Below are 27,485 nucleotides of genomic sequence, written 5' to 3'. Positions count from 1 at the left end.
CCCCTGTAAGCTGGCCCCCGTAAGCTGGCATGGCCCCCATAAGCTGGTCCCCAGACATTCTCTGCTCATTTCCTCACTCCTTTACTCCCTGGTACTAAGTTACCAACTGATAGGAGAAACTTCATTAAAAGAGCAGAGCTAAGGTAGACTCAGATCTTTACGTCACCCACAGATCACAGTTCCTGGATGTGAAAAGGGAGGACAAAAGGGATGTATAACTACAGACACGCTCCTGGGGCGGCGGGGGGGGAGGGTGCTGCGTGGAAGGAGAAACTTTGGGGGTGCTGGGGGAGACTGGACCGTTTGCTGACTGCTGCAGTGTCTACTACTTGTTCAAAAGGTGCTGGGCTCTTGACCCTTGGCTCCTCTCCTTACTACAACCCATTCATTCAGGCGTCATCTGGCCCTCTATGGTGCCCTGTGGGAATCGGGGCTCAGGGAACCAGCACAAATATGTGGACATGGTGGGTGCTGCTTTTTCTTTGAGTAATAAAGTCCTCCGTCTCTCATCCAGGGGTTTCAGGTCTTCTGTCAGCATCCATGAAACTAATCTGTTAGCTTGGAAACGGTAAAAATCTGAGATCCTTTACAGTACTTGACAGATCTGACAACAGAGATGGAATGCTGACAGATACACAGATTTTTGGAGGAGAAAAGACCCAGCCTCATGGGTCAACTGAGAGAATTTGAAGGAAGTCCTTATAAATTGATAGTGAACATACTGATAAAATTGTATGGTCAACCAGACAATCAATGGTCCTTCACTTTGTTGCCTATTATTGAAAAGAAAATAAGGAAGAGGTTACAGATCAAGAACCGGGCAGTAGATTCAAAGGCATTTACCCAAATGAGGTCTTAGCTGTTAACTCTCTTCCATGCAAGTGGACTTCCCCACCATGGTTCTGTCAGCTTCAAGTCCAACCCGCGGTGACAAGTACAAAGACCTATCTTGGATTAGGATAGTTTGACCTTCTTCAGACAAGAGCTACGGACATGCATACCTACACGAAGTGAAAAAGGAAGGAAATCTGTTACCACTATAGACAGAAGGCCGGAAAGTCATTAGAACTTTTGCTTGCCTGGCAGAGGAGAGGATGGAGTACATAATGCAGAATTACAACCAACTTACGATTCAACAATTCCTACGGTCTATCACGCCAACCTTAGATCCTTTCAAACAGGACAGAAAAAAGCCTCAAAAGTTACTATAATGGGTCGTGGCTGAGAAGAGAGAGCTGTGGCCCACTTGGGAGATTTCCCTTGGTCAGTTAGAAAGTCTTTCAAGTTCTGATCCAGGACTCTCATGTCTCATGTCTTATGTTTGATCCTTGAAACTGTGGGAAGCTAAGTTTTTAGCTTGCAAGTAGGATAAAAAAAAAACCTCAGCCCCTTCACAGTTCTTGATAAAAAGCTCAAGAATGAGAGAACTAAAAAACAGGGGATATGCAAACCGTCCTGAAAGAACTAAGGAGAGAACAAGAAAGAATACCAGAAAATATAGACTAAACTAGAGGTAACACAAAAGTAAAAAGAATCAGGAAAAACAGAAATAGAGAATATGCAGGGAAAATGTGAAGAAAGTGAAACAGAAATAAAAAGAATAGAAGATGAAAAAAAGATTTAAAAGTAAATGACAGATCCAGAAGTCCGGCAAAGGGGATCTACGGTATATATAATTATATCCCTGATGCAGAAAATCAAAGGAATAGAAGAGAATGAACAGAGAACTCTCCAGAATTAAAAGGAACAGTGAGTCTACATATCTAAGAATGAAGACTCAGAATGGTTAGCACTGCAGTATTTTCTAGTAAAACTAAGGGACTCTAAAGTTAAAAATCTGAAGTATAAAATTCATGCATACACAGTCCTGTATGTGAAGAACTCAAGGCCATTATTCCTAGTTGTTGTTCATGAGGCATCAACTAGGGAGCAAGCTTTACCTAACCGAGAAATAACTGGAGGAACTGTAGCATAAAGTTTGATGGTGAGCTCTGAATATACTTAACTGTAGAGACAAGACCAAATGAAGGAGCTGAGATTTACAGAAGACTATGTAAATGCTGCACGCCCCAGTGGTGCAGAAAAGCATACCACTGACTAACCTGCAACAAAGGGGAAATTAAGTGGAAAGTAAAGTAAGCTCGGTAATTCCCCATAAATGTTAGCTGGGAATAAAAGAGTATCACTGAAGCCAACAAAGCAAGCAGTAGAAGCTCATGTATACTTAAGAATATAAAGATGAAAACTAAGAATAGTGGTGACCCAAATCGGACGGTGGTGAGGGGAAGAAAGGATCACTAGCTATCTCATCACTGCCTCTAGGGGACCAAGAGACCATACCCACAGAGAGAAGAGGCTAACAACGCTGGGCCCTCACACGCCACTCCTCTGGTACGAAATGCAGAAGGGTAAGCAGTGTATGTTCAGCCAACTCCTATTCAGCAAACCTCAGCTTAAGAGTCATTTGTTTTGGAAAGAGTTTTCCCTGACTCCCAGTCCAGATCCTGTTATACACGCTGACAGGTCCATACCATCTCTAGATCAAGTCTCAAAACTAATGAAAAATTATTTGTAAATTTGTTAATGCTGTCCCTCCCATTAAGCTATAAGCTGTGAAGGCAGGAATCTTTTCTAGGCTTTCAGTTGTACCTTTCTGCTCCTGGCACACCAAATCGGTCTTCAATACATTTCTGGAATTAATGTTTAAGAAATGTATAGGTCTCTTCCGTCTAGGCCGTAAGACATTCCTAATGCAGTACTTTTAAAGAGTTATATAGAATAGGTGTATGCTCATTCACTCCTACTTCTTAAACTATAGATGATTTCTCAGGGACTTATGGTGAGTTTCCCTCAAGAATAAAAAAATAATGTATGTAAGACTCACCTTCAACAGTAAGAGCAGCACAGATCAGAGAAGAGATTTTATCTTAAAAACTCATCTTAAAAAAGATGTAATAGCTACAGGGCCAACAAAAAAAATAGCCAGAATTAGTGTAATACCCTAACTAAGACTGTATCAGTCAAAAAGGGATCAGTCATCCATGAAAACAGAGTCAACAGAAACAAATATGAGTCGTGCCTGACAACAGACATTAAATTTTGTCACCGGTCACTGTTAAGGTCTCTAATGTAGAGATGGATGTAGGGTTCAGGGGTTTAGGTTCTATAATTTAGGCTTAACTTGCAAGATCACCTCAATCACAAGATGGATGCACTGGACTATTTTAGCTGATGTTTTAAAATAACTAAATTCAGGGGCACCTGGGTGGCTTAGTCAGTTAAACATCCAACTCTTGATTCCAGCTCAGGTCATGATCTGAGGGTCATGAGACCGAGCCCTGCATGAGGCTCTGTACTGGATGTGGAACCTGCCTGGGATTCTCTCTCTCCCTCTCCCCCTGTTCACTTGAGCTCTCTATAAACAAATTAGATTAAAATAAAAATAAAATAAAACTCAATCCAGGCTCACCCACTAAACTACGAATAAGGACTTTGCCCTTTCAATATCTTTCCTCTTTCTTCAGCCTCAGGTTTTACTTGATTTTTGCCTACTGGCCTTTAATATACATAAATCACTCTCACCTTCATGGGGGGAAAAAAAGCAGCAGCCTCCACAGTCTGCTACTAATTCATCTTATTTGCTTCACAATCTTTTTTTTTTTTCTTCAGGTGTAGAATTTAGTGATTCAACACTTACATACAATACCCGGTGCTCATCACAAGTGCCCTCCTTAATGCCCACCACCCATTTAACCCATCGCCCCACCAACCTCCCCTCTGGTAACCATCAGTGTATTCTCTATAATCAAGAGTCTGTTTCTTGGTTTTCCTCCCCCCCCCACCCCATGTTCATTTGTATCTTAATTCCACACAGTGAAATCATATGGTATTTGTCTTTCTCTGACTTATTTCACTTAGCTCCATTCAGGTCATTGAAAATGTCAAGATTTCATTCTTTTTTATGGCTGAGTAATATTCCACTGTGTGTGTGCATGTGTGTGTGTGTATACACACACACCACACTACTTCTTTATCCATTATCACTTGATGGACATTTGGGCTTTTTCCATAATTTGGTTATTGTTGATAGTGCTGCTATAAACATAGGGGTGCACGTATCCCTTCAAATTAGTATTTTTGTATCCTTTGGGTGAGTATCCAGTAGTACAACTGCTGGGTCATAGGGTAGTTCTAGTTTTAACTTTTTGAGGAACCTCCATACTGTTTTCCAGAGTGGCTGCACCAGCTTGCATTCCCACCAACAGTGTAGGAGGGTTCCCCTTTCTCCACATCCTCGCCAACACCTGTTGTTTCTTGTGTCATTAATTTTAGCCATTCTGACTGGAGGTGACAACTCATCGTAGTTTTGATTTGTATTTTCCTGATAACGAGGGATGATGAGCATCTTTTCATGCTTCACAGTCCATCTTGAAAGACTTAACAATATCTTTCTCTGCTTCCAACCTCGACTCATACCTCACCCTACCATAGTTTTGATAACTATGCCAGTGAAACTGCTAGCTAAATAAATCACCAATAATTTTTCTGTTGTTAAAACCTTAATATTCACATTATTTGATCTGTCTATAGTATTTGATAACATCCACCACTTACCACTCAATAGTCCCTGGCTTTCATGACATCACACTGTAGGTTTTCTCCTGCCTCAATGGGTACTCCTAAGTCTCTATTGTGTGTTCTTCCTCTGGTTAGTTCTTAAACATCGATGTTCTTCAGGGTTCTGCCATTGGGACCTGTTTTCTTCTCATTCTATACCTCCTCCCTATAGCTTAAATTACCCTCTTAGTGCTGATAACTCCCAAATCCTACCCCTTAGCCTCGATTTTTACCACCTAAATCTCCCACACATATATCAGCTTACAGAATATCTTCACTTGGATATTCAACAAGCATTTCAAATGTGACACATCCAAACTGCAATCATCCTTCTATCCAAACCCGGTTCTCAGTTATAAGTAACTGAGTTAGAAATGTCATAACATTTTCCAAAAATCTTTCCATTAAAATATATAAGCAACTTTACTTGTGTAAAAACCATTAAAATCTTCCAAGGATTTTGAGAATGAATTTCTTCTATATGGAGCACATGGGGAAGTAAAAATAAATAGGGACTCTGGAATTAGGTAAACCTTGGTTGACATTTCTAACTCACCACACAAAACTCATAGGTTAGCTAATACAATGCCACTTAATCTTGAAGCATCAATAAATACATAACTCCATAGCAGAACCATATAAAATGGTTGAAAAACCAGGCAATTCAATGTTTAAAAGGTCTTAATTTGCTGACACATAATATAAAGTGTTCTCACTAAATGGCATGAAACTAGCACCTGAATTCAAAAAGTTAAATCTTCAATATTTACAACTTTTTTAGGCAAGTAAATCACTGGAATTATTCTTCATTAAAGAGTATTTACAGGTTTTATGGAGATTCAACAACCTAAAAAATTACACGTAACTGAGGATTTAAAATGTTTCCTCTAGGATAATAATATCTTGAAGTAAATTCAGTAAGTCTGACGGTCGACATATTTAACTGCTCATATACAGCATCCTCTCCTACACCTAACAGTTACCAGTGATGATGCAGCACATGCATTTGACCCTTGCCATTATAAATAATTTTAATGGAATTCTATTTTCAGTGTAATTCTTATTTAATAGAATTTCTTTTAGGTTCAACCCTGAAATACACACCTCCTATTTTATATGCTTGAAGTAGAGCTTAGGTATTCCTAAGCTTATATTCCAACTTGTTAATAATCATCTGCCATCAGATTGTCCAGACATGTCATTTCATTTAGGGAAAATACATGGACACATCTAAGCAACTAAAGAGTTCAAAATTTGTAAGAGTAATTTTTGAGAATAGCACTGAATAAGACTATAAAGTATGTACCAAGAACTAAAGATCTGGGAAAGCTACATTTAGGATTTTAGGTGAGGGCCACAAAAGTTGGTGGATTTTTTAACTGTGAGAACCTTACATATTAACCTAGCCTTTTTTACCACAAATACCAAAACTAAAATTATCAGGACAAATACAAAGCCAACCAACAACAGTTTCCCATCAATTTGCCAGTCGACCTGTAAGTGGTCAAAATTCCTCTGCTCTTCTCCCTTCCCTACACCTGGCTCCCGCTGCTATCATCCACACTGAACTCCAACACTCACCACTAGAAAGTCCGTCCTGCTCTCTCTGAAGTACTGACCAGGTGCCCTTCTTCATGCACGTCCTTGTCAGCGCGGCCCCTGAAGCTCTATGAAGCCCTCTCACCACCTCAGAGCAGAGCTGGCTCTCCCGCTGTCCCCTTCCCAGTACTGTGGGGCCCGGGGAGTACTGATCACACTTACTCACCTTGGTATTCCCAGTATCTACAGCAGTGCCCAGTATGACTCAAATAATGATAATTAAATAATGAAGCTTTTCAGTAAAAGTTTTTTTAAAAGAGCAAATTACTTGGTTTTGAAAACATTTCAGTTTAAAATATCATGAAAGGCATGTCTGCTCTATTTTTTTTAACCTATCTCATGAAATCCTAAAACTGCTGAACTTCAAGGCCACCTGAGCCAAATGGAGTCCAGTAAATGAACACTTAAAATAATCAAAACTGTTGTTTCGGTAACATTTACATTCAAGAATAAAATCAAACTAATCACCACAGTAAGTTGTCTCTAAACTATTTAATCTCCATAGTTAAGAAGTTCTCCCCATGTCTACAAGGCTAAAGAAATCCCCCTTGAGGGATTCCATGTTAATATTTATTCTATTCTCTGTAGAGACAGAAAAATAACCTTTCTTTATAATAATTAATAATTAACCTTTTAGCCTCTGCTGCTAAAACCCCATTTCAGTATCTTTAATCTACTGACCTTCTCTCAGAAACATATTAACAAACACTTGTTCATTCTAAAGATATATGCATATATACAGATATGTAATATGTATTCATATATATTTAAAAAGGAGGAATGACTAACTGCATCTTCTAGATAGTGAAATGAAAACACATAGTTTACCTGATTGTTAAGGGCAAGTATTAAAAAAATCTCTTTAAAAGAATTTTGGCAAAAAAACCCCAAAAAACAAAAAACAACACTACTAGATGCAAAACTAATACTATTTCAAATAAATCTAGGTAAAAAGAAAGCCATAATTCAACAATTTCTAGTTCTCTTTGATATAATGCAATCTGCAAACACTGATAATTATGTGAGAGTTCTTATAATAAAGTATTAAACCTTTATTTTTTGGAAATGGATGCTTAGAATAATTTTCATTAAAACATCTTTTCAAATTTAATATTCAGATTTACTAACCCAATTAAGCATTTACACTTCACCCTTAACATTAAAAACAATAAACATATCTAATGTATGCACACAAATACAAATTTTTTAAGTTACAGTATTCACATCACCTACCTGTTCGTTTATAAATTGCTAATTCTTGTACAGTTTCCAAAAACTGCCAAAATTTTTCATTACTTTCTTCTGCCATAAATTCACTATTAAAATAAAAGTAATCAGTTAATAGAAATGAAAAATGAAATGAAATGAGAAACTATACCTTAAAACCAAATTATACCTTAGGATTAAAACAAAAACCCTAAAAATAGGGTTTTTGTTTTAATTAAATTAAAGTGACTGATTTCCATTTACTATAATGCAGAAAGAGAACAAATTAATGATTCTTACATGAGATATCATTCCCAACTTACAAGCATATACTTGTGACTAGAAAAGATTGCACGAGAAATTACTTCTGGCTTTTCCTCATTATTAGCTATAACTAAAAAATGGATAATTTATTTTGTTTCTATACTATATAACCGTTTAGTTAACATACAGTGTTATATTAGTTTCAGGTGTACAATGTAGTGATTCAACAATTCCATACATCGCCCAGTGCTCATCACAAGTGTACTCCTTAATCCCCATTACCTAGTTCACCCATCCCATCTTCTCTCTGGTAACCACCAGTTTGTTCTCTACAGTTAAGAGTCTGTTTCTTGGTTTGTGTCTTTTTCCCTTTGCTCATTTTTTCCTAAATTCTACATGAGTGAAATCATACGGTTTTTGTCTTTCTTTGACTTATTTCACTTAGCATTGTACTCTCTAGCTCCATCAATGTCATTGCAAATTACTGAGAAGTATAATTTAACAGTAATGGAGTGTTATATAAAGGTAAAAAAAAAAAATAGACTGCCTATGTTTCACAACCAAAAATTGGTTTTATAAACATTTTTTAAAAATGTTATTGGGGCGCCTGGGTGGCTCAGTTGTTTGGGTGTCCAACTCTTGATTTTGGCTCAGGTCATGATCTCAGGGTCCTGGGATCAAGCCTGGCACTGGGCTCCGTGCTGGGTGTGGTGGAGCCTACTTGGGATTCTCTCTCCCTCTGCCCCTCCGCCCCCATCTCTCCCACGCACTCTCAAAACATAATATCTATTATTTTTATTTAGCTACTTATTTGTGTAGACAATCTTTTTATTATTTAAAACAGAAAATACCTTAATGAAAAAATTAATAGGAAGTTGGTGTATCGAATTAGGTCTTTGGCCTTGAAGCCCACTTTGATTTTTCCAGAGTGTAGGTCAGAAAAAATGACCAAAGCCATTTAAAACCTTAGGAGATAATGGGGACAAAAATAAATAAAAAATTAAACTTTTGGAAATAATTGAGAGGTTATTCAGTCCTATACAAAACAAAGTGCAAGACACCCAAAGGCAAGTAGATCCAACTATTTTTTTTTTAAAGATTTTATTTATTTATTTGATAGAGAGAGAGAGAGAGCGAGAGCAGGAACACAAGCAGGGGGAGTGGGAGAGGGAGAAGCAGGCTTCCCGCGGAGCAGGGAGCCCGATGCGGGGCGCGATCCCAGGACCCTGGAACCATGACCTGAGCTGAAGGCAGATGCGTAACAACTGAGCCACCCAGGCACCCCGAGATCCAACTACTTAAACTAGAAAGGGAACAGCCATCAAACAGATGATACAGATTTATCACCCATCTTATCTTTCTCTCTAGTCTCGGTAAATTTAAACTAATGCTTAATAAAAATGGAAGGTATGAGGACATCCACGACACATGTAAAGTAATTCTTGTGAGTCTGGTCACTAAAAGGCAAAAGGAGGGGAGAAAAACTGGTTTATCCACATAAATATGACAAGCACAGGAATTGAAAGCAATGCATAAACAACTCTTGCTATTAATGGTGTCCAACTCAATGGCATTTAAAAAAAAAAAAAAGAGAGAGAGAAGCTAAAAGCAGAAGAAACAATGGGATAAACAGGATGTGACCTGAAAAGGTCAAGGATGGTACAAAATCTTAAGCAAAGCAGGGAGCAACACTTCATACCTAACCGACTTGACTACAACTACAGACACACTCATATCCTGGGCAACCACAGGCAAAACTTTCGTATGTCAGAATTTACACATTTAAGTATGATCCTTCCAAGTGTTCACCTTGAGAATGTATTTTCACACTTATTCCCTCAATATACCTCTCCTCTCAGCACTTTTGGAACTCTTCTGGAATTTACTTTCAGGGGCAATTTGCCAGTAACTCATTAATTTTAAAAGAGGAAATAAATATCCTTGAGAGATCATCTAAATCAGTTCCTCACCTAAAGTTTAAAAAGGTAAGAAAGACACAAAAAACTAGCATTTCCAATTTGTTCACTTGTTTTAAACAATATTTAGCTCCAAATAACAGTGTTTCCCAAAAAAGTTCTACCACAGAGGAAAAAAGTGATCTGCATAGAAGATAGGTTTATATGTATGAAAGAGCATGACAGTAGTTATAAGTGAAATTCCAAAAAATATTTTCGTCAAGAGCAACACCAGGGGAATAAAATGCAGTTTTGATGTAGAAGTTACGTGTTATAAAAAGTTAGCCTCATCAGTCTATAATTATCCCTAGCAAATAGTCCTAAATTATAAATTTCTTTAGGTAGGGGACATACCTCATTCATCTTTGCTCCCTACACAGTGCCCATCATAGGGCCATGCACCACTAGATAAAAGCTGTAGTGGGAAAGACTTTATATAACAAAGGACTTGCTGACAATTTATATTTGTTCACAGGTAAGTGCATGAGGGAACACTAAGCATCCTGTCTGGATAATGCCATCAGGACACCAGTTTCCACAGGTCAAGTATATTGTAGAGGTAATTCTGATGGTGGTCTGGAGAAGACACTACCTAATATAAGGTCCCTTCCGGTGAATCAACATTATTGGGCACCTACTTCTTTTGTACTGAGCCTTGGGAAAACAAGTATAACTAAGAAATACTTTTGGGGCCCCTGGGTGGCTCAGGCAGTTGGGCGTCTGACTTGATTTTGGCTCAGGTCATAATCTCAGGGTTGTGAGATCGAGCCCCTCATCAGGCTCTGCGCTCAGTGGGAAGTCTGCTTGAGAGTCTCTCTCCCTCTCCTCTGCCCCTCCCGCTCATGCTCTCTCTCTCAAATAAATAAATCTTTAAAAGAAATACTCTTATTGGTTCTACCAAGCGAATACTTATTACTAATACTTACTGAGCACCTACATTGTACACTGTGCCTTGGCAAAATAAATGTAAATAAGAAATAATCTTATCCCTTGAAGCTCACATTTTTGCAGCAGAGGTTAGCATACATACCTTGCAATAAGAATTATTACAGAAGTATTGACCAAATGCTATGAGAACATACTAGAAAGACATTAGTTTTATCAGAGGACAGGATCAGCCAAAGAGAAAGTAATATGGTAGGTCCATAAATAAGGTGGCAGTGAAGAAAAGACTGTAGTAGAGTACTACATTGCCTTCCTAGGGCTACTATATCAAATTACTACAAACGTAGTGGCTTAAAACAAGAGAAATTTATTCTCACAGTTCTAGAGGCCAAAAGTGTAAATTCCTGGTGTCAGGGTTAACACAACAAGTTCCACAAGTCAGGATCTTGATTTATCTTTTTTGGGCGGGCCACCATTCAAGCCACTATAGTCCACCCTGGGCTCCCCAGAATCCACATCTGTCTCACAGACAAAACGCATATGCCCTATCTCAACAACCCCCAATGTAATCTCAACCCATTAGAGCATCATCTCTAAGCCAAAAGCGCATGGAAGTATCACCAGAAGTCTCACATCTCATCATGTAAATCATTTAAACCAGGAATAAGTGAAACACTGGGCATGCTCCATCCTGGGGCAAAAGTCTTCTCCATATGTGAACCTGTGAACTAGAAAACAAGTTGTCTGCTTCCAAAATGCAGTGTTGAGATAGGCAATCCAAATTCCAAAGATAGACATTCCGATTCCAAAAGGGAAAAATTAGAAAGAATAAAGGAGTTACCCATACGAGTTCGAAACACAGCAGGACAAATTCTATGAGGTTTCAAGCCTTGACGGGTTTCATAACCCTCAGTGGTTTATTGCCCTACTCGCTGTGCCACCTGCCATGGCCCTGCCCTCAGTCTCATTATTCCCTTCTCTTGAACGGTAGCACATGTTTACCACCAAGTAGCGTATCAGCCAATTTCCTGCCTATGGAATTTTGAAAGTCTGACAGCCCCGTCTCATTTCATCCTGTCTCTGTCTCTTTTGTATGAGCTGGCAATGTTTCTGCTGATACAACGTAATAAAAATCCTTGTGAGTCTCTTGTAGGTCTCACCAGGGTCATGCCATTACAGAAAAACCCTCCACAGATCCTTCCTGCATAAGCCCACCTCTATTCCTGGCTTCTGCTGAGATGGTTGAGTGGACCCATGAGTCAGATGCCAAACCTAATTAGAAAAAGACTGTCCAGCCCTTTATGTGGTCTTCTTTCCAGAGCATGCATTCCCGACACTGAGTTTCCTCATTTCAACACTCTGCAATCTGGACAGGTGGAGAAGCTCCCGCGTTATAAAGTCCTGCCTTCCTTTTTCCTCAACAGCTCCTTCTTCAGTTTCTCTTTCCTCTTGCATTTTACTATAAACAAGGAGAAACCAGGAGACACTTTTAATGCTTTGTAGGAAATCTCCTTAGTTAGCTATCCAAGTATATTCATCACTTACAAGTTCTGTTTTCCACACAACTATAGAATCCAATTCAGCCAGTTTTCTGCCACTATAAAACAAGGATCATCTTTGTTTCCAATAACAGGTCCCTCATTTCCTTCTGAACTCTTACTAGCAGTGCCTTTAATGTTCTTATTTCTACCAACATTCTACTCATGAGGACATAAGTATTTCCTATGACAGAAGCTTCATCCCGATCACACTCCCTGCTTTCCTCTAAGTCCTTAGCAAAATCACCTTTAATGTCCCTATTTCCGCCAACAGCCTCCTTAAGGCAAACTAGGCTTTTTACCATATTTCTCAAAACTCTTCCAGCTTTTGCTTGACTTACCAGCTACTTCCATATTTTTAGCTATTTGTTACAGCAGCACTCCACATTAAGTTATCAAGTTTGTACTGGTTTCCTAGGGCTGCTGTAATAAATTGCCAAAAACTTGGTAACCTAAAGCAACAGAAACTTATTGTTTCACAGTTCTGGAGGCCAGAAGTCCAAAATCAAGGTAGTGGTGTGGCTACACACCCTCCAAAGGCTCTAGGGGAGAACCTTTCCTTGCCTCTTCAAGCTTCTGGAGGATACAAGTGTTCCTTGGCTTATGGCTACATCAATCCAATCTCTGCCTCTGTTCACATGGCCTTTTTCTCTTCTGTCTCTTATAAGGACATTGGATTTAGCACCCATCCAGATCAAGATCCTTAATTACATCTGTAAAAATCCTTTTTCCAAATAAGGTAACATTCATGGGTTCCAGCAGTTAGGATGGAGACATCTTTTTGGGAGCTGCCATTCTCCCACTACAAGTGATTAGGTTGGTACATCACATGGGGGCTAGATTGTGAAGGACCTTAAGGAGCATCCTACAAAAGTTCCAGTTCTAAGACTCAAGGGAAATAAAAATCAGGACACTGCAACTACAAATCTAAGACTGGAAAAAGTTAGACTGATTTGGAATGGAGTATGGGATCAGATCCATGCAAACTCTGGGAGAAATAGGGGAAGAGACAGAGGAAGAGGACACATGTTAGGCTACAATACTTTATTCAATAAGACTATTTTATTACACCTGATATCATAAAATACAATGGATTATAATATACTATGAACAATTATGTACCAATAAATCAGACAACCTCAAAGAAATAAACTCCTAGAAACAACCTACCAAGACTGACTCACAAAGAAATAGAAAATCTGAACCAATTACAATGAAGGAGATTGAGTCAGTAATCAAAAAACTCCCCAAAAACAAAAGTCCAGGACCAGATGCCTTCATTGGTGAATTCTACCAAACATTCAAAGATGTAATACCTGTCCTTCTCAAATTCTTCCAAAACTTAAAGAGGAGGAAATGCTTCCAAACTCATTTTATGAAGCCAGCATTACCCTGATACCAATACTAGGACACACACACACACACACAAACATAGAAATTACAGGCCAATGTCCCTGATGACCATAGATGCAAAAATCCTCAACAAAATATTAGCAAACTGAATTCAACAATACATTTAAAGTATCACACACCATGATCAAGTGGGATCTATTCCAGAGATGCAAGGATGGCTCAACGTCCACAAATCAGTCTACATGATATACCACATTAACAAAGTGAAAAGTAAAAATCATGATTACCTCAATAGATACAGAAAAATCATTAAACAAAAGTCAATGTCCATTTATAATAAAAACTCTCAACAAACTGGGCATAGAGGGAACAAACCTTAGCAAAATAAAGGCCACATATGATAAGCCCATAGCTAACATCATACTCAACAGTGAAAAGTTCAAAATTTTTCCTCTACAATCAGGAACAAGACAAGGATGCTCACTCTCACCACTCTCACCACTTTTATTCAACATACTTGAAATTCTAACAAGAGCAATTAGGAAAGAAAAAGAAAAAAACATTCAAATCACAAAGGAAAAAGTAAAATTGTCACTGTTTGAAGATGACATGATGTTATATACAGAAAACTCTACCAAAAATCTATGAGAATAAATTAAGTGGCAGGATACAAAACCAACATATGAAAATATATTGTATTTCTGATACCAAACTATCAGAAAGAGAAATTTAAAAACAATCCCATTTACAGTTGGATCAAAAAGAATAAAATACCTAGGAATAAATTTAATCAAGGAGGTAAAAGTCTATACACTGAAAACTATAAGACACTGATAAAAGAAATTAAAGACACAAATAAATGGAAAGATATTCTATATTCACGGATTAAAAGAATTAATATTGTTAAAGCATCCATACTACCCAAAGCAATCTATACGGATTCAGGGCAATCCCTATCAAAATTCCAATGCCATCTTTCACAAAAATAGAACAATCCACAAATGACCCTGGATACCCAAAGCAATCTTGAGAAAGAACAACAAAGCTAGAGGCAATAGGCTTCCTGATTTCAAACTATATCACGAAGCTATAATAATCAAAACAGTATGGGACTGGCATAAAAATAGACACATAGATCAATGGTGCAGAATAGAGAGCCCAGAAATAAATTCATGTATATATGGTCAATTAATTTATAAGAGAGGAACCAAGAATATACAATGGAGAAAGGACAGTCTCTTCAAAAATGGTGTTGGGAAAACTGGACAGCCACATGCAAAAGAAACTTCACCCCAATCTTACACCACACACAAAAATTAACTTGAAATAAATTAAGACTTGAACATAAGATCTGAAACAACAAAACTCCTTGAAGAAAACATAGGCAATAAGCTTCTTGACATTGGTCTCGGCAATGATTTTTTGGATTTGACATCAAAAGCAAAGGCAACAAAAGCAAAAATAAACAAGTGACACTATAAAATGTCTCTGCACAGGGGTGACTGGGTGGCTCAGTCGGTTGTCGGTTGAGCATCTGACTTTAGCTCAGATCATGATCCAGTGTCCTGGAATGGAGCCCTGCATCGGACTCCTTGCTCAGTGGGGAGTCGGCTTCTCCCTCTCCCCCTCCCCTTGTTCATGCGCTCTCTCTCTCTCTCTCTCTCTCACAAATAAAATCTTAAAAAAAAAAAAAATGCCTCTGCACAGCAAAGGAAATCATCAACAAAATTAAATGGCAACTTACCAAATAGGAGAAAATATTTGTAAATCATACATCTGATAAGGGATTAACAGTGGTAATACATAAAGAACTCACATAACTCAATAGCAAAAAAAAAAAAAAAACCCACTCCATTTAAAAAATGGGAAAAAGCTCTGAATAGACATTTTCAAAAGACATACAGATGGCCAACAGGTACAAGAAAGGTGCTCAACATCACTAATCATCAAGGAAATGCAAATCAAAACCATGAGATACCACCTCATACCTGTTAGAATACCTATTGTCAAAAAGAGACAGCAAGTATTGATGAAGGTTTGGAGGAAAGAGAACCCTTGTGCACTGTTGGCAGGAATGTAAACTGGTGCAGCCGCTATGGAAAACCATATGGATGCTCCTAAAAATTTTTAAAAAGAACTACCATATAATCAAGCAATTCCACTTCTGGGTATATACTCAGAAAAAAAAAATGAAAACATCAACTGGAAAAGATATATACACCCCATGTTCACTGCAGCATTGTTTACAATAGCCAAGATATGGAAACAATCTAAGAGTTCATCAATGGATGAATAAAGAAAACATGGCACGTGTATACAACAGAATATTATTCAGCCATAAAAAAGGAAACCATTATGATCTCAACCATATGTGGAATCTTAAAAAAAAAAAAAGAGCTCATTTACAGAGAACAAATTGATGGTTGTGGAGAGGCAGGCATTGGATGGGTGAAATGGGTGGAGGTGGTCAAAAAGTATGTGAAAATTAATAAAGGGAAACCTCATGAACACGGAGGGGGGATACTAGAAGAAACTAGAAGGGGGAGTTGTACCACTCAAAGTCAATTACAGAAAAAATGGTCAATTACAGACCTCTAATAATCTTCAATAGGAAAGAATCATCAATTGCAGGGCCCAACAGGGAAAAAGGTACCTTGCATCTCCTACAATGAGAAACTATCCTCACCCTGAACTCCTGCTTTTCTCCAACAGACTTTGCTTCAAAACAGCCCCTTCCAATTTCCTCCTTCTATAAAATAACATCCCTCTCCTTTGTTAGACTTGCCATAGGTTTTGCCATAGCTTGTTTGTCCCTAATTGCAATTCTTTTATTCCTGAGGAAACCCATTTCTGTTGGTAAAATAACTGTTTTCAGATTAACATTACTTGGTGATCAGAAGTAGGATCCAGAGATGACCCCCAACGATCCGAGGCTGGTGAGCAAATAATGCCCATACCCACAGAGCCAACAGGGTTCACAGTTTTCTTGCCCACCTTGGAGTTTGAGGGTAAGTTTTCTCCTGGACTGCTAGCCATGCTCTCTTTGTGTTTGAGCTCTCCAAGCTTTTATTTGGGATTTTAAGGCCTTGTTCTTTCTGAGAGTACTCATTTAGCCTTTGATCCAACTCCTTTTCAGAACCGAACTGTTTCTGTTGGAACTGTACCTTATGTTGGCTTTTGGTCCAATTCCTTTTTGGGATTAGACTTCTCCTGTTGGAACTACACAAGTCTTTAGTCCAATTCCTTTTTGGAACCAAACTGTTCCTGTTAGAACTATGCTAGCCTTTGGTTGGTCCAACTCCCTTTCAGAACCAGACTGTTCATCGGAACTGTGCAAGTCTTTGATCTGACTCCTTGTTGAAACTGGACTATTCCTACTGGAACTATGTTGGCCTTTAATTTGATTCCTTCTGGAACAGGCTTTTCCTGTTGAAACTGTGCTGTTTAGGACTTTTTTTTTTCTCCTTTAGAAAAAAAGCCTCTACAAAATGGGATCCCAAACATCGAAATGCTTTGAGCTCCCCACCTTACTCCTGCTTTTGGGACCCCGGTTGTTTTGTGTTTAAAAACTATGGTCCCTCCTCATCTACATTTCTAAATAAATGCACCAACTTAACCAAAAGTAATTTAGAACTGCAGTGGCCATTATGTGATCTCCCCTAACACTTTTCTCAAAGCTGAACTGGGCAGCCATGACTCTGAAATTGTCAAAGCTGTGTGGGATGCCTATTTGGATTGGTATTTTGAAGTTTTCAAAGGTTATCAGAAATCTAAAATTGCCTCTCAGCAAAAACGATTTCTGGATTAGCTGAGGCAAACAATTACAAAGACACAAGAGTTTCTGAGGTCTCTCCTTCCCTCCTGCTGTCTTGTCTCAGGATGCGCGGCAGCCACCTTGCCTGCACATTGCACCTCCCATGCCGTCATCCTCCTTCCCCTCCGTAATGTCTGCACCTCCTCTACACCCTCATTGCCCTCTTCTTACTCTCTAGCTGAAATTACTTTTCCCCCCCACACTTCCCACTCCCTTCTTTCCTGAACCCATTAAAACCTTCCCCTTAAAGTTAAGTCTTCTGAGGATCTAAATAAACCCCAAATTCATTATGTTCCCTGGACTAAGGCTGAATTGTGAGCCAGTCAAAGAGTTTCCTAAAGTGACTGAGGACCTCGATAGGTTTGCTGAAGAATTTAGCATAGTTGTTCAAACTCAGCAGCCTGGTTTCTCAGATTTATATCAATTCGTCCACATGCTTGTTGGTGAGGGTCAGGCCAAACACTGGATAAAATTACTCCAATGAGAAGATCCTGAAAGGGATTTAGAAAAACAGACACCTAACTTTTGGCAAGATGCTGAAACACTTGCTGGAAATCTCCACTGAGCAAGTACAGTAGCTTTTCCTAAGCCTGTTGATTGGAACAAAATTTAGGCTGGCACACAAAAGCCTGGTAAATCCATTCATGACTATTACAATCAACTCCAAATTGTTTTTAAATTCTGATGTTCCTTTAGATGCTGAATCCACCTAAGTAGCATTTAATTCTATGTTTATTAATGGGTCCTCATTTAGTTAAAAGGACCAGGGTTGAATGGGAAACTATGTTTACCCCAGATTTAGTCAATTTGGCAGACTAATTTGCTCAGATCCTAGATGTGTCACCCCCTCCAAAAAAAGATGGATAAAATTCTTAAAATTCTTCATTTTCATCTCCAGCAGATGAAGGCCCCTGAACAAAACCAAAAACCTACTAGTTTTTACTATTTGCAAAGAGGCAGGACATTGGGGAAAAAGTTGTTACTGGGTTAGGAGCTCCTGGCACCTTCAGCCCCCTAGCCGGTATTTCCAGAGTCCTCCTAATTCCCAAGAACAGGGCTCCAAGGAGCTACAGAGGCTCTTCCCAGTCTTCCCTCTTAATCAATCAGAGAAACCACTCTCCAGATTGGGAATGAATCTCTGTTCTTATTGACACCAGAGCTACACTTAGTGCTCAACCCCACTGCCATGGAGCAGCCCCTGCTCTGGAGTACTAAAGTGTGGGGTCTCCAATAAACCTCAACAGGTTCCTATCTCTGAATCTACTCCCTTTTGTCTAAGCACTCTGATACACATACCTTTCTCCTTAGTTGTTCTGCCACTCTTCATTTATTGGGTTGAGAGTTCTTAGAAAAATACACCAGAATTCCTTTCTCCCAAAACGCGAAATAATTCTAGAATCTGACCATAGTAATCAAAATAGGCAACCAGGTAAATTAAATGACCCTTTGACATCTTTTATTTGCTGACTCTGACAGCCCTACAGCTGAGTCTGAGGACACTGGTCATTTGCGCTATTGGGTCCATCCTCTATGGACAAGATCTCCAACTAATATTGGCAGAATCCACAGTGTGCCTCCCATCAAGATTCAAATAGATTCCTCAAAACTTCTCCCTAGGATTAATGAATATCCTATAAATAAAGAAGCCTTTCAAGTACCAAGCACTATAATAGAAGATTACAAAGCTCAAGGCCTCATTATCCCTATTATGTGCCTATTTTACCTATGAGGAAATCCAATGGCCAAGGATGGAGGTTTGTCCAGGACCTCTGAGCAATAAATGACACTGTTATCCCTCAGGACCCTGCTGTTCCTAACCCATACACTGACATCCATTCCCACTGGAGGCAAATTTTTCACTGTAATTGATCTACACAATGCATTCTTTAGTATTCCAGTTAAGAAAGATAGCCAGTATCTTTCTGCTTTTACTTAGGAAGAATGGAAAGACACCTGGACAGTAATGCCCCCCAGTTTCACAGAGTCCTTCTTTTCACAAACCTGAGAAGCTGATTTGGGTGTTAAGTTTTTTACAGGCTCTACTTGGTTACAATACCTAGATGATTTGCTTCTCTGTTCTCCTTCTCAAACCTCTTCATAGGAAGACAGCAACCACCTGTTAAAACTTTTGGCATTAAAGGGAAATAAATACTCTAAAGAAAAACCCTTTGCTCAAACTCAGGTTTGATACTTAGGGCATCTGCCCTCAGAAAAAGGACTACATTTGGATCCAGGGAGATTTCATGGCATTCTGAACTTTCCAAAAACCTAAAAATAAGGCCAATTATGAGGTTTTCTTGAACTGGCTGACTACTGTCAAAACTGGATTCCAAATTTCTCTCTCATGACTCAATCTCTAAATGTTTTACTAAAAAACGTAAAACCTCACCCTATTATTTGTAAAGATCAGGAAGACATATGTGTCTTTGCATGAGAGAAGGGAATACCCTTGGGAGTACTCACCCCAAAACACAGGGACCCACAGGGTATTACAGTCAACAATTAGACCCAATGACACAGGGTTATCACCCTGGCCTCAGAAACATTCCTGATGAAATCATCATGGGCTCCCTTTTAACCACCCTTGTATTTTGGCTAAGGGCAAAACCGCAAATATTGATACCGAGAGCAGGTATGCCTTTGGGGTAGCTCATGACTCTGGATTACGGAAACAAAGTTTTCTTACCTCCAGTAGGGCTAAAATTAAAAATGGCTCTTACGTCCAAAATTTGTTAGATGCCACACTTTTGCTGGCTGCCCTGGCTGTTATTATGGCTCCTGAGCATGCCACACTCAACTCTCTGGAGGCCAAAGGAAACCATCTCATTGATATTTCTGCCCAAAACACTGCTCTCAAAGAAACCAATAACCTCTGTCATGGTCCAAAGAGATGTTCTGCCAAATGATAATTCAGAAAGACCACTAGGAGATACCCAACAAGTGGGGCACCTGGGTGGCTCAGTCGGTTAAGCGTCTGCCTTCGGCTCGGGTCATGATCTCGGGGTCCTGGTATCGAGCCCCATATCGGGCTCCCTGCTGAGCAGGGAGTCTGCCTCTCCCTTCTGCCTCTCCCCTCTGTGTGTGTGCATTCTCTTGCTCTCTCAAATAAATTTAAAAAAAAAAAAAAAAAGGAGATACCCAACAAATTGCCCCAGAGGGGTAAAAACAATATTGGAAACCTAGTAATTGTTGGTTGGTTCAATAAAAAAGAGAGAACTCTGGTTTGGACCAAAAAACAATCTGGTGCTACCAGAAATCTTCAAGTTCCTACTACTTACCACTATACGTGCATTAAACCATTGTGGTCTACTGACACAAGATAACATTCATGAATCAGTACTGGTGGGGACATATTAGTGAGGTAGCAAGAAGTGCCTACCTCACTTGCCCCACCTGTCAAAAACACAATCCAGGGAAACCTGTTTGTGCAGATGGATTTCACAGTGCTTTCCCATCGCATGGATACAAACAAGTTTCAGTAATGGTCCGTATGTTTTCTCACTGGACTGAAGCTTTCCCTTATAGAGAGGCTGCTGTTTTTACTTGGCTAAAAATTCTGTTAGAAAAAGTGACCCCCACCTGGGGAGCCCTCTCGAACTTCAGAGTGATTGGGAACCCGTTTTAATGACCAGGTGCTTCGACATCTGTGCTGTTTGCCCAGTTTTACAACAGTGTCACAGGGCAGATCATCCTCGATCCTCAGAGTTAGGTGAACATATTAACAACACTATTAAGACTCAGTTGGCAAAATTTGTAGAGATCCTCCAAATACCTTCACCAAAAGCACTGCCACTGCTTCTTCAAAATCTCAGATCCACCCCTTTGACACTCAGACTCTCACCCTTTGAGATGGTCACAGAGGTCCAATGCACTTGGCCCCTACAGCTCCTTTGACCCACAGTAGATGAAAGGAGATATACTTCAATAGTAAATAGCCTGATTACTTCTATGAAAAATAACTGTGCTTTGGTAGAGTGATCTTTTTCATTGCCGGGAGACCATGACCTTAAGCATCACATCTTGCAAACTGGAGATTTCATCTACAGAAAAAGGCACCTCCAGAAAGACTATCCAATCTCGCTGGAAAGGCTCTTATCAGGAACTGCTAATCTTTGTGGCACCAAACTCCAAGGGACAGGCTCTTGGATTCACGTGACACATCTAGAGAAATCACCAAACCCTGACTGGACCTGTACACCATTTGGGGACCTGCAAGCAAAGATTTCCTCGAAAGAAAGTAGACCACATCTGACGATACAGCTTTCTCAGCTTGTCGGGACCAGGCCTGGACACCTTTTCTGCACTGTTTGCTTCTACTACCTCTTCCTTAGAAAGGAAACGCTCCCGCGCATTTCCCAAACCCTTGTGAAAGGGTGAAAAACCTCTTGATTACGGCCTTTCAGCAACAGCCTCATCATGATCCCATGATAAATTAAATTTTCACTTGCTTTTTCTGAAGGGTTAGAAGGTTCAGAATTTACAAATGTCTTTCTTTCATCTGCACTATTATGATTCTGAATTCTTATTCAAACTCATGGTTTGTGAATTTGCAACCTTACAGGCTGTTTTACTGGATAACACCTGTTTTCAAATGGTTCTTTTGAGATAATACTGTTTTAATACACCTTTGAAGTTTTGCTATTTTTGCAAAAGGTTCATTAGTTATTGCCTCATGTTTATACGTGCATGAATCTCTCAAATGCACGGCGAATTCTTTCAGTTCGCTCTTACAGTAGTCACTATTTTGCTTCACGGCTACTTTAAGTGCGGACTTCCAGGAGGCACACATGACTCTAGGTTTGCCTCCATAGGGAGAACTTTTCTCTCTTAAGTCGGAATAAGTGCCAATAAATACCTTCAGCTGGAAACTTTCTGACCTAGGGGCCCCATTTAGAACCATAATACAATTTGAAAGTTATGTTACTTCTTCTATTTTTGTATAATTATTTTTTTGTATTTAGTCGCCTGTCAAACTTTTATAAAAATGACATACTCAATTAGGAGAGGATCTCTAATACTTACTCTCTTGAAATCATAGAGACTTTAGATGGTTAGGAGGGAGAACTCTGAGGCACTTCCCTTCCTTGTTACTCAAATGTGGCTTTAAGTGGTTTCCAACCCCTATGTACTTTCCATCAATGTAGGACAAGACAATCAGGAAAGACCCTTTCTGGCACTGAGGGACAAAACCAGGAAATATGAAAAACCTGACTTTTGGTCAGTGATGCTTTCAAGGAAAGATTTTGATCAAAAGGGTGAAATGTAAAAATTATTAAACAGAAACCTCACTAAAGTGGACTGGGGATGGAGAAGCTGGTCCCTGTACCACTCCATGTCAATTACAGGAAGAACTGTCAATTACAGACTCCTAACAGAAAATTTTCAATAGGAATCATCAATTATAGGCCTAATAGAGAAAGATGTATTTTGCATCTCCTACAAGAAACTGACTAGTCCTGCAACTCAGCCAAAGAGAAACTGTCATCATACTGGCTCTGGCTTTTCTCCAAAGACTTTTGTTCAAAACAACCCCTCCAAACTTTCTCCTTTGTTTGTTAGACTTGCCTATGGCTTTGCCATAGTTTGATTGTTCCTAACTGCAATTCTGTATTATTCCCAAATAAGTCCATTTTTGCTGGTAACTTATTTTTAAGGTTAACTGGTACAAACTTTCAGTTATGAAACAAGTCATGGGGGGCGCCTGGGTGGCTCAGTTGGTTAAGCCACTGCCTTCAGCTCAGGTCATGATCCTGGAGTCCCGGGATCGAGTCCCGCATCGGGCTCCCTGCTCAGCGGGGAGCCTGCTTCGCCCTCTGACCCTCCCCCCTCTCATGCTCTATCTCATTCTCTCTCTCAAATAAATAAATAAAATCTTAAAAAAAAAAAAGTCATGGGTACCTAATGTATAGGATGGTGACTACAGTTAATTGTACTGCACTGCATATTTGAAAATTGCAAAGAGATGTTAAAAGTTCTCAACATGAGAAAAAAACAACTTGTACCTATGTTAGGTGATGGATGTTAACTAGACTTATGGCTACGATCATTTCACAATATATAAATACTGAATATTATTACACCTGAAACTAATATGTAGTGTTAATTATATCTCAGTTAAAAAACTGTGTTAGTATCTTAAATATGCAATGTAGTGTCAGGTGACGGACTCTTCTTAGGACCATAAGCTGCTTCTTTGGCGAACTGACAAAACTGGCGTTAAAAGTTCATGCTAACTAAAGAAAGGAACTTTCAAATTTTGTTTAACTTCTAGAATACTAAGAGCAAAATCCAACAGCTGTAGGTTTTGTTTCTGCAAAGTGATATCTTACGAACTAATTTCAGGGGAGGACGCTCGGGAAGAAGTAACTTGTGGGAAACTGCCTTCTCCGCAGGAAGCCTAGAAGCCAAGCCTATCAATGGTGTGGCTATGAAACCAGGTGCTTCCAGTACCGTTAACTAAAAACAACTGCCTACATCCATGGAAGTTGCCTGCATTAAACGCCACACTCCGGCTCCCGTTCTTCCTTTCTTTTTCGTAAACGCTAATGAAATCCAAACGAGTTAAAGGCCCCGAAGTTTGGAAAACCGTGGGTGAGGCAAAGTAGGAACTGCAAGTGAGTGCCGCGCTCGGGGTCGCAGGGGATGTGGTGACGCTCCCGCGCCCAGCACGAGGACGCCTGCCGCAGCGGTTGCAAGGAGCTGGAGGGCCGGCCGCCGGCGGGACGGGGTCCGAGGGGCCGGCAGGGAGCGGCGCGCCCACAGCCCCGCCGACCCTCCCTCCGCGCTGGGTTCGGCAGAGGGGCCGGCCCGCACCCACCTGGCCTCCAGCAGCAGCGGGGTCTCCGGCCACTTCGCGGCCAAGTGGGCCGTCACCGCCTTGGACGCCGAGGCCGTCCGGGCGCCGAGCAGCGAGAAGCACAGCGCGGTGGAGCCCAGGAGCAGCCGCACCACGTCCGCGGCCTTTGCCATGGCGCGGAGAGGGAAGCGCGAGCCCCTCGGACCCCGCGCCCACAGCCCGCAGCCGCCACGGTACAGCCGGCTCCTCCCGTCGCGCGGCCGCCCACTTCCGGTGGGGGGAGCTCGAGTCCGTTACTCGGAGCTCGGGGCCTGGCGGGCAGCGGGCGCATGCGCGTCCCGCTCCGGCGCCGTCCGGGGAGCCCCCCAGGGCTGGATCCTGGATCCACGTAGGTGCGGGCGGTGCCGGAACGAACCTCCGCGTGGCCGATGCTCCGGCCAGTCTGCGATCCGGGCCTCCTGTTCTCGGGCAGAGGCTGTGGGACACGGGGAGGGGAGGCTGGCTCCCGGAGACCGAACTGGGATTGCCGCCGACTAAGGCTGGGTGGACATGCCAAAATTTGGAAGCAAAGGCAGGAACTGTTGTGGATTTTATCCACGTTTACACAGGCGGAAAATAAGGCCCATCGAGGTTCAATTGTCTACTTTATGGGCTTCTAAATTTTATTGCATATTAGAATCATCTGGTAGGGCTTTGAGAAAGCCTGATGCCCAATAGTATTTAACCCACCCCGCCCTCCCCCCATCCCCGTGATTCAAGAGGGCAGTCAGGTTTGGAAACCAGTGACATCACCTGGAGGGCTTGTTAAAACCCTGGGTGTTGGGGGACATCTGGGTGGCTGTCTGTTAAGCGTCTGCCTTCGGCTCAGGTCATGATCCTGGGGTCCTAGGATCGAGCCCCAAGTCAGGCTCCCTGCTCAGTGGGGAGCCTGCTTCTTCCTCTCCTCCCCCAGCTTGTGCTCTCTCTCTCTCCCTGTCAAATAAATAAATAAGTAAATAAATAAAATCTTAAAACAACAAAAACACCGGTTGTTGGGCCTCATCCTAGTGTTTCTGATTCTGTAGATCTGGTGTGTGTGTGTGTTGGGTATGGGGAGGGGGCAAGAATTTGCGTTTCACATCTATCACGTTCCCAGGTGATACTGATAATGCCGGCTGGAAACCCCGCTTTTAGCCTTTGGACTCAAACGTGGTCCACAAGGTAGCAGCAGCATTACCTATGAGCTCATTAGAAATGCAGAATCTCAGGCCCCACCCCGGACCTACTTAACAGGAACCCCAGGTGGTACTGTGCACATTAAAGTTTCAGAGGATCTGGTTTAGAAGGTGACAGGTGAAAAATGCATGGGAAAGTGACAGTAGCTTATGTCATTATCAGCCCAAATCACACAGCTTTGACTGAGTCTTGATTTAAACCAAGGACGGTCTGACCCGAAAGCTCCTGCATTTACTACATCAGGCTCAAAGACAAAACCTTGCAACAGAGTTAAGTGGTTTTCCAGTACATATGATTCATCAAATCAAAACATTCAGTTTTATTTAACTGGGCAGAGGTGGAGCCTCGAGATTCTGGCTCCTAGTCAGGAATGATTCTTTTTCTCTTCAGAAGGCTGTTGATTTATTATAAATATTAAAATATATAGTAAAGAGAAGCAGTAGCTGGGAAAAGTAGTTGAGAATGCACTGATCCATTCCTTTTTTCCAGTTACTCCCCTGCCTCATAAGGAATCTGGATCTCTTGAAGCTGCTGATCATTTTTTTTTTTTTTTTTTCATTTCCCTTCATTTGCTTAGTATATGCCTTTCCTTAGAAGACCTTGCTCTGGAAATTCTACTCAGGTGTCACCTTCTAAGTTTAGCCTTCATTTCCCGATTTTTCCTCCTTGATATGGTCTATCCCTCCTTCAAATTCCCATAAGCTCTTTATTTTCCGGGTCATATATCATTTGTACTTCTCACTTTAGAATTTGTATACAATACTTACTTATTTCTCCTATTAGAGATGGTGTTTTCCCTCAGGACTCATGCTTTACTTACTTTTAGCATCCGTTGCAATACCTAGCACAATACATGTTATTGGGGCTCAATAAATATTGAACAGTCCTTGTTTTTTTTTGGATAAGTAGGCAGAAAGCTAAGGCAGATGAGTAAGGAGCTTCATTTTTATCCACAGAACATAATGGAAATATATATTATGAATTTTCCACAACTATTTGCTTTGATTAACTCCTCATGTGCACTTATTCTTGGACTGAAATTTTGACTGAAATTGTAGGATGAAGGACATAAGATATTTACAGTGAATGTCTTCAATGAAAGCATATCTGATGTTTGCAAATTTTTAAGAAATGACCTGTGGCATGAAGAGTCACATAGAATACACTATTAAAGGACACTACTAAAACATATATACATTCCAGTATATTTAAGTTCACAGTGGGGAGGAATGCTACATTTCTCTTTTAAAGAATGAAATTAATCTAATCCAGGGTCATTTATTTACATAATTATTATACCTTTTAGCTTACATAGTATTTTCCTAGAAATTTAAGTGGGTTTGAAATATTCCTTAGACTGACCATCCTTGGGCTTGTTTCCTCATCTGCAGAACAAAAGAATAGGACTAGGTGAAATGCAATCATTGGAGGAGATCATCAAGAGACCTGCTAGTTGACCTCAGAGCCGGACTCGGGCGATGGGATTCCTTACTCTCTCTTCTGTCCTTGGAATGTAAGCTCTGCCCACCGTTCCCACATCAGGAGCCGCTTCAAGGAAGCAGCCTTCAGAGAGTAATATTACTGAGACCATCTGCTCGTATAGGAGACTGAACTCTGGTAAAGCCTCAGTATAAACTCTTAAGCTTCTGGCAGGTGGGTGCAAAGATCTACTTGTCTTGCAGTTGTCCCAAACAGGCCTTGTAAGAAAGTTCCTTTGCTTCTTAAAACTGCCACCTACCAATGGGGAGTGGTCTGCTTCTTTCTTCGATTTCTCCTTGCCCTCTGAGTATGGCAGCCAGTTTCAAATTTCACCCAGGGAACTCTCAAGGTTGAGAGCCTTGAGATTGAAGTCTCTTCTATATGTCATTTCTACGTACAGATAGAAATATTAAAATGCAAAAATTGAATAACTCAGCGAAGGTCACTCAAGTTAGTGGAGCAGCAAAGCATTCTAACATTCATTATCAATAACCCTTTGGCACAGATTGGCTATGAAGTGAATGTAGTTCAGGGACACAATTGTACTTGAATATTTTTTAGCAAAATGTTATTCAAAGTTATTCACATCAGGGTAATATGAATGAAAATTGATGATGAGAGCAGTTTTCATTGTATGTGGAAGAAGTGATTAATGAGTGCTTCATAATATGAATATTGTGTTTAATAACATAAATCATCTTGAATTTTTTTTAGGTAGGTACAGCATGGACTATATTTATTTAATGAAAATAGTGGTGCTATGT

The 27,485-nt window shown here is 40.3% G+C and overlaps 1 protein-coding gene across 4 annotated transcripts in view; it reads right to left on the bottom strand.

Moving 5' to 3' along the window:
• Positions 1 to 24,314, bottom strand: part of UGGT2 (UDP-glucose glycoprotein glucosyltransferase 2) — a 176,900-nt gene extending 152,586 nt beyond the window's left edge. For all 4 annotated transcript variants that reach the window (XM_032402739.1, XM_032402742.1, XM_032402741.1 and 1 more), the window contains exons 1-2: positions 24,049 to 24,314; positions 7,450 to 7,532 (exon numbers count right to left, since the gene is read on the bottom strand). In XM_032402739.1, coding sequence (XP_032258630.1) covers positions 7,450 to 7,532; positions 24,049 to 24,200 — 235 coding nt within the window. In that variant the 5' untranslated portion in view covers positions 24,201 to 24,314. The remainder of the gene's footprint in view (positions 1 to 7,449; positions 7,533 to 24,048) is intronic.
• Between the last annotated feature and the right edge of the window lie 3,171 nt (positions 24,315 to 27,485).

Source organism: Phoca vitulina, unplaced genomic scaffold (assembly GCF_004348235.1).
Source record: "Phoca vitulina isolate PV1807 unplaced genomic scaffold, GSC_HSeal_1.0 scaffold5, whole genome shotgun sequence".
In the NCBI taxonomy this organism is placed as follows: domain Eukaryota; kingdom Metazoa; phylum Chordata; class Mammalia; order Carnivora; family Phocidae; genus Phoca; species Phoca vitulina.
Note: the sequence above shows the minus strand (reverse complement) of the source record. Positions and strands in the feature narration are given on the sequence as shown.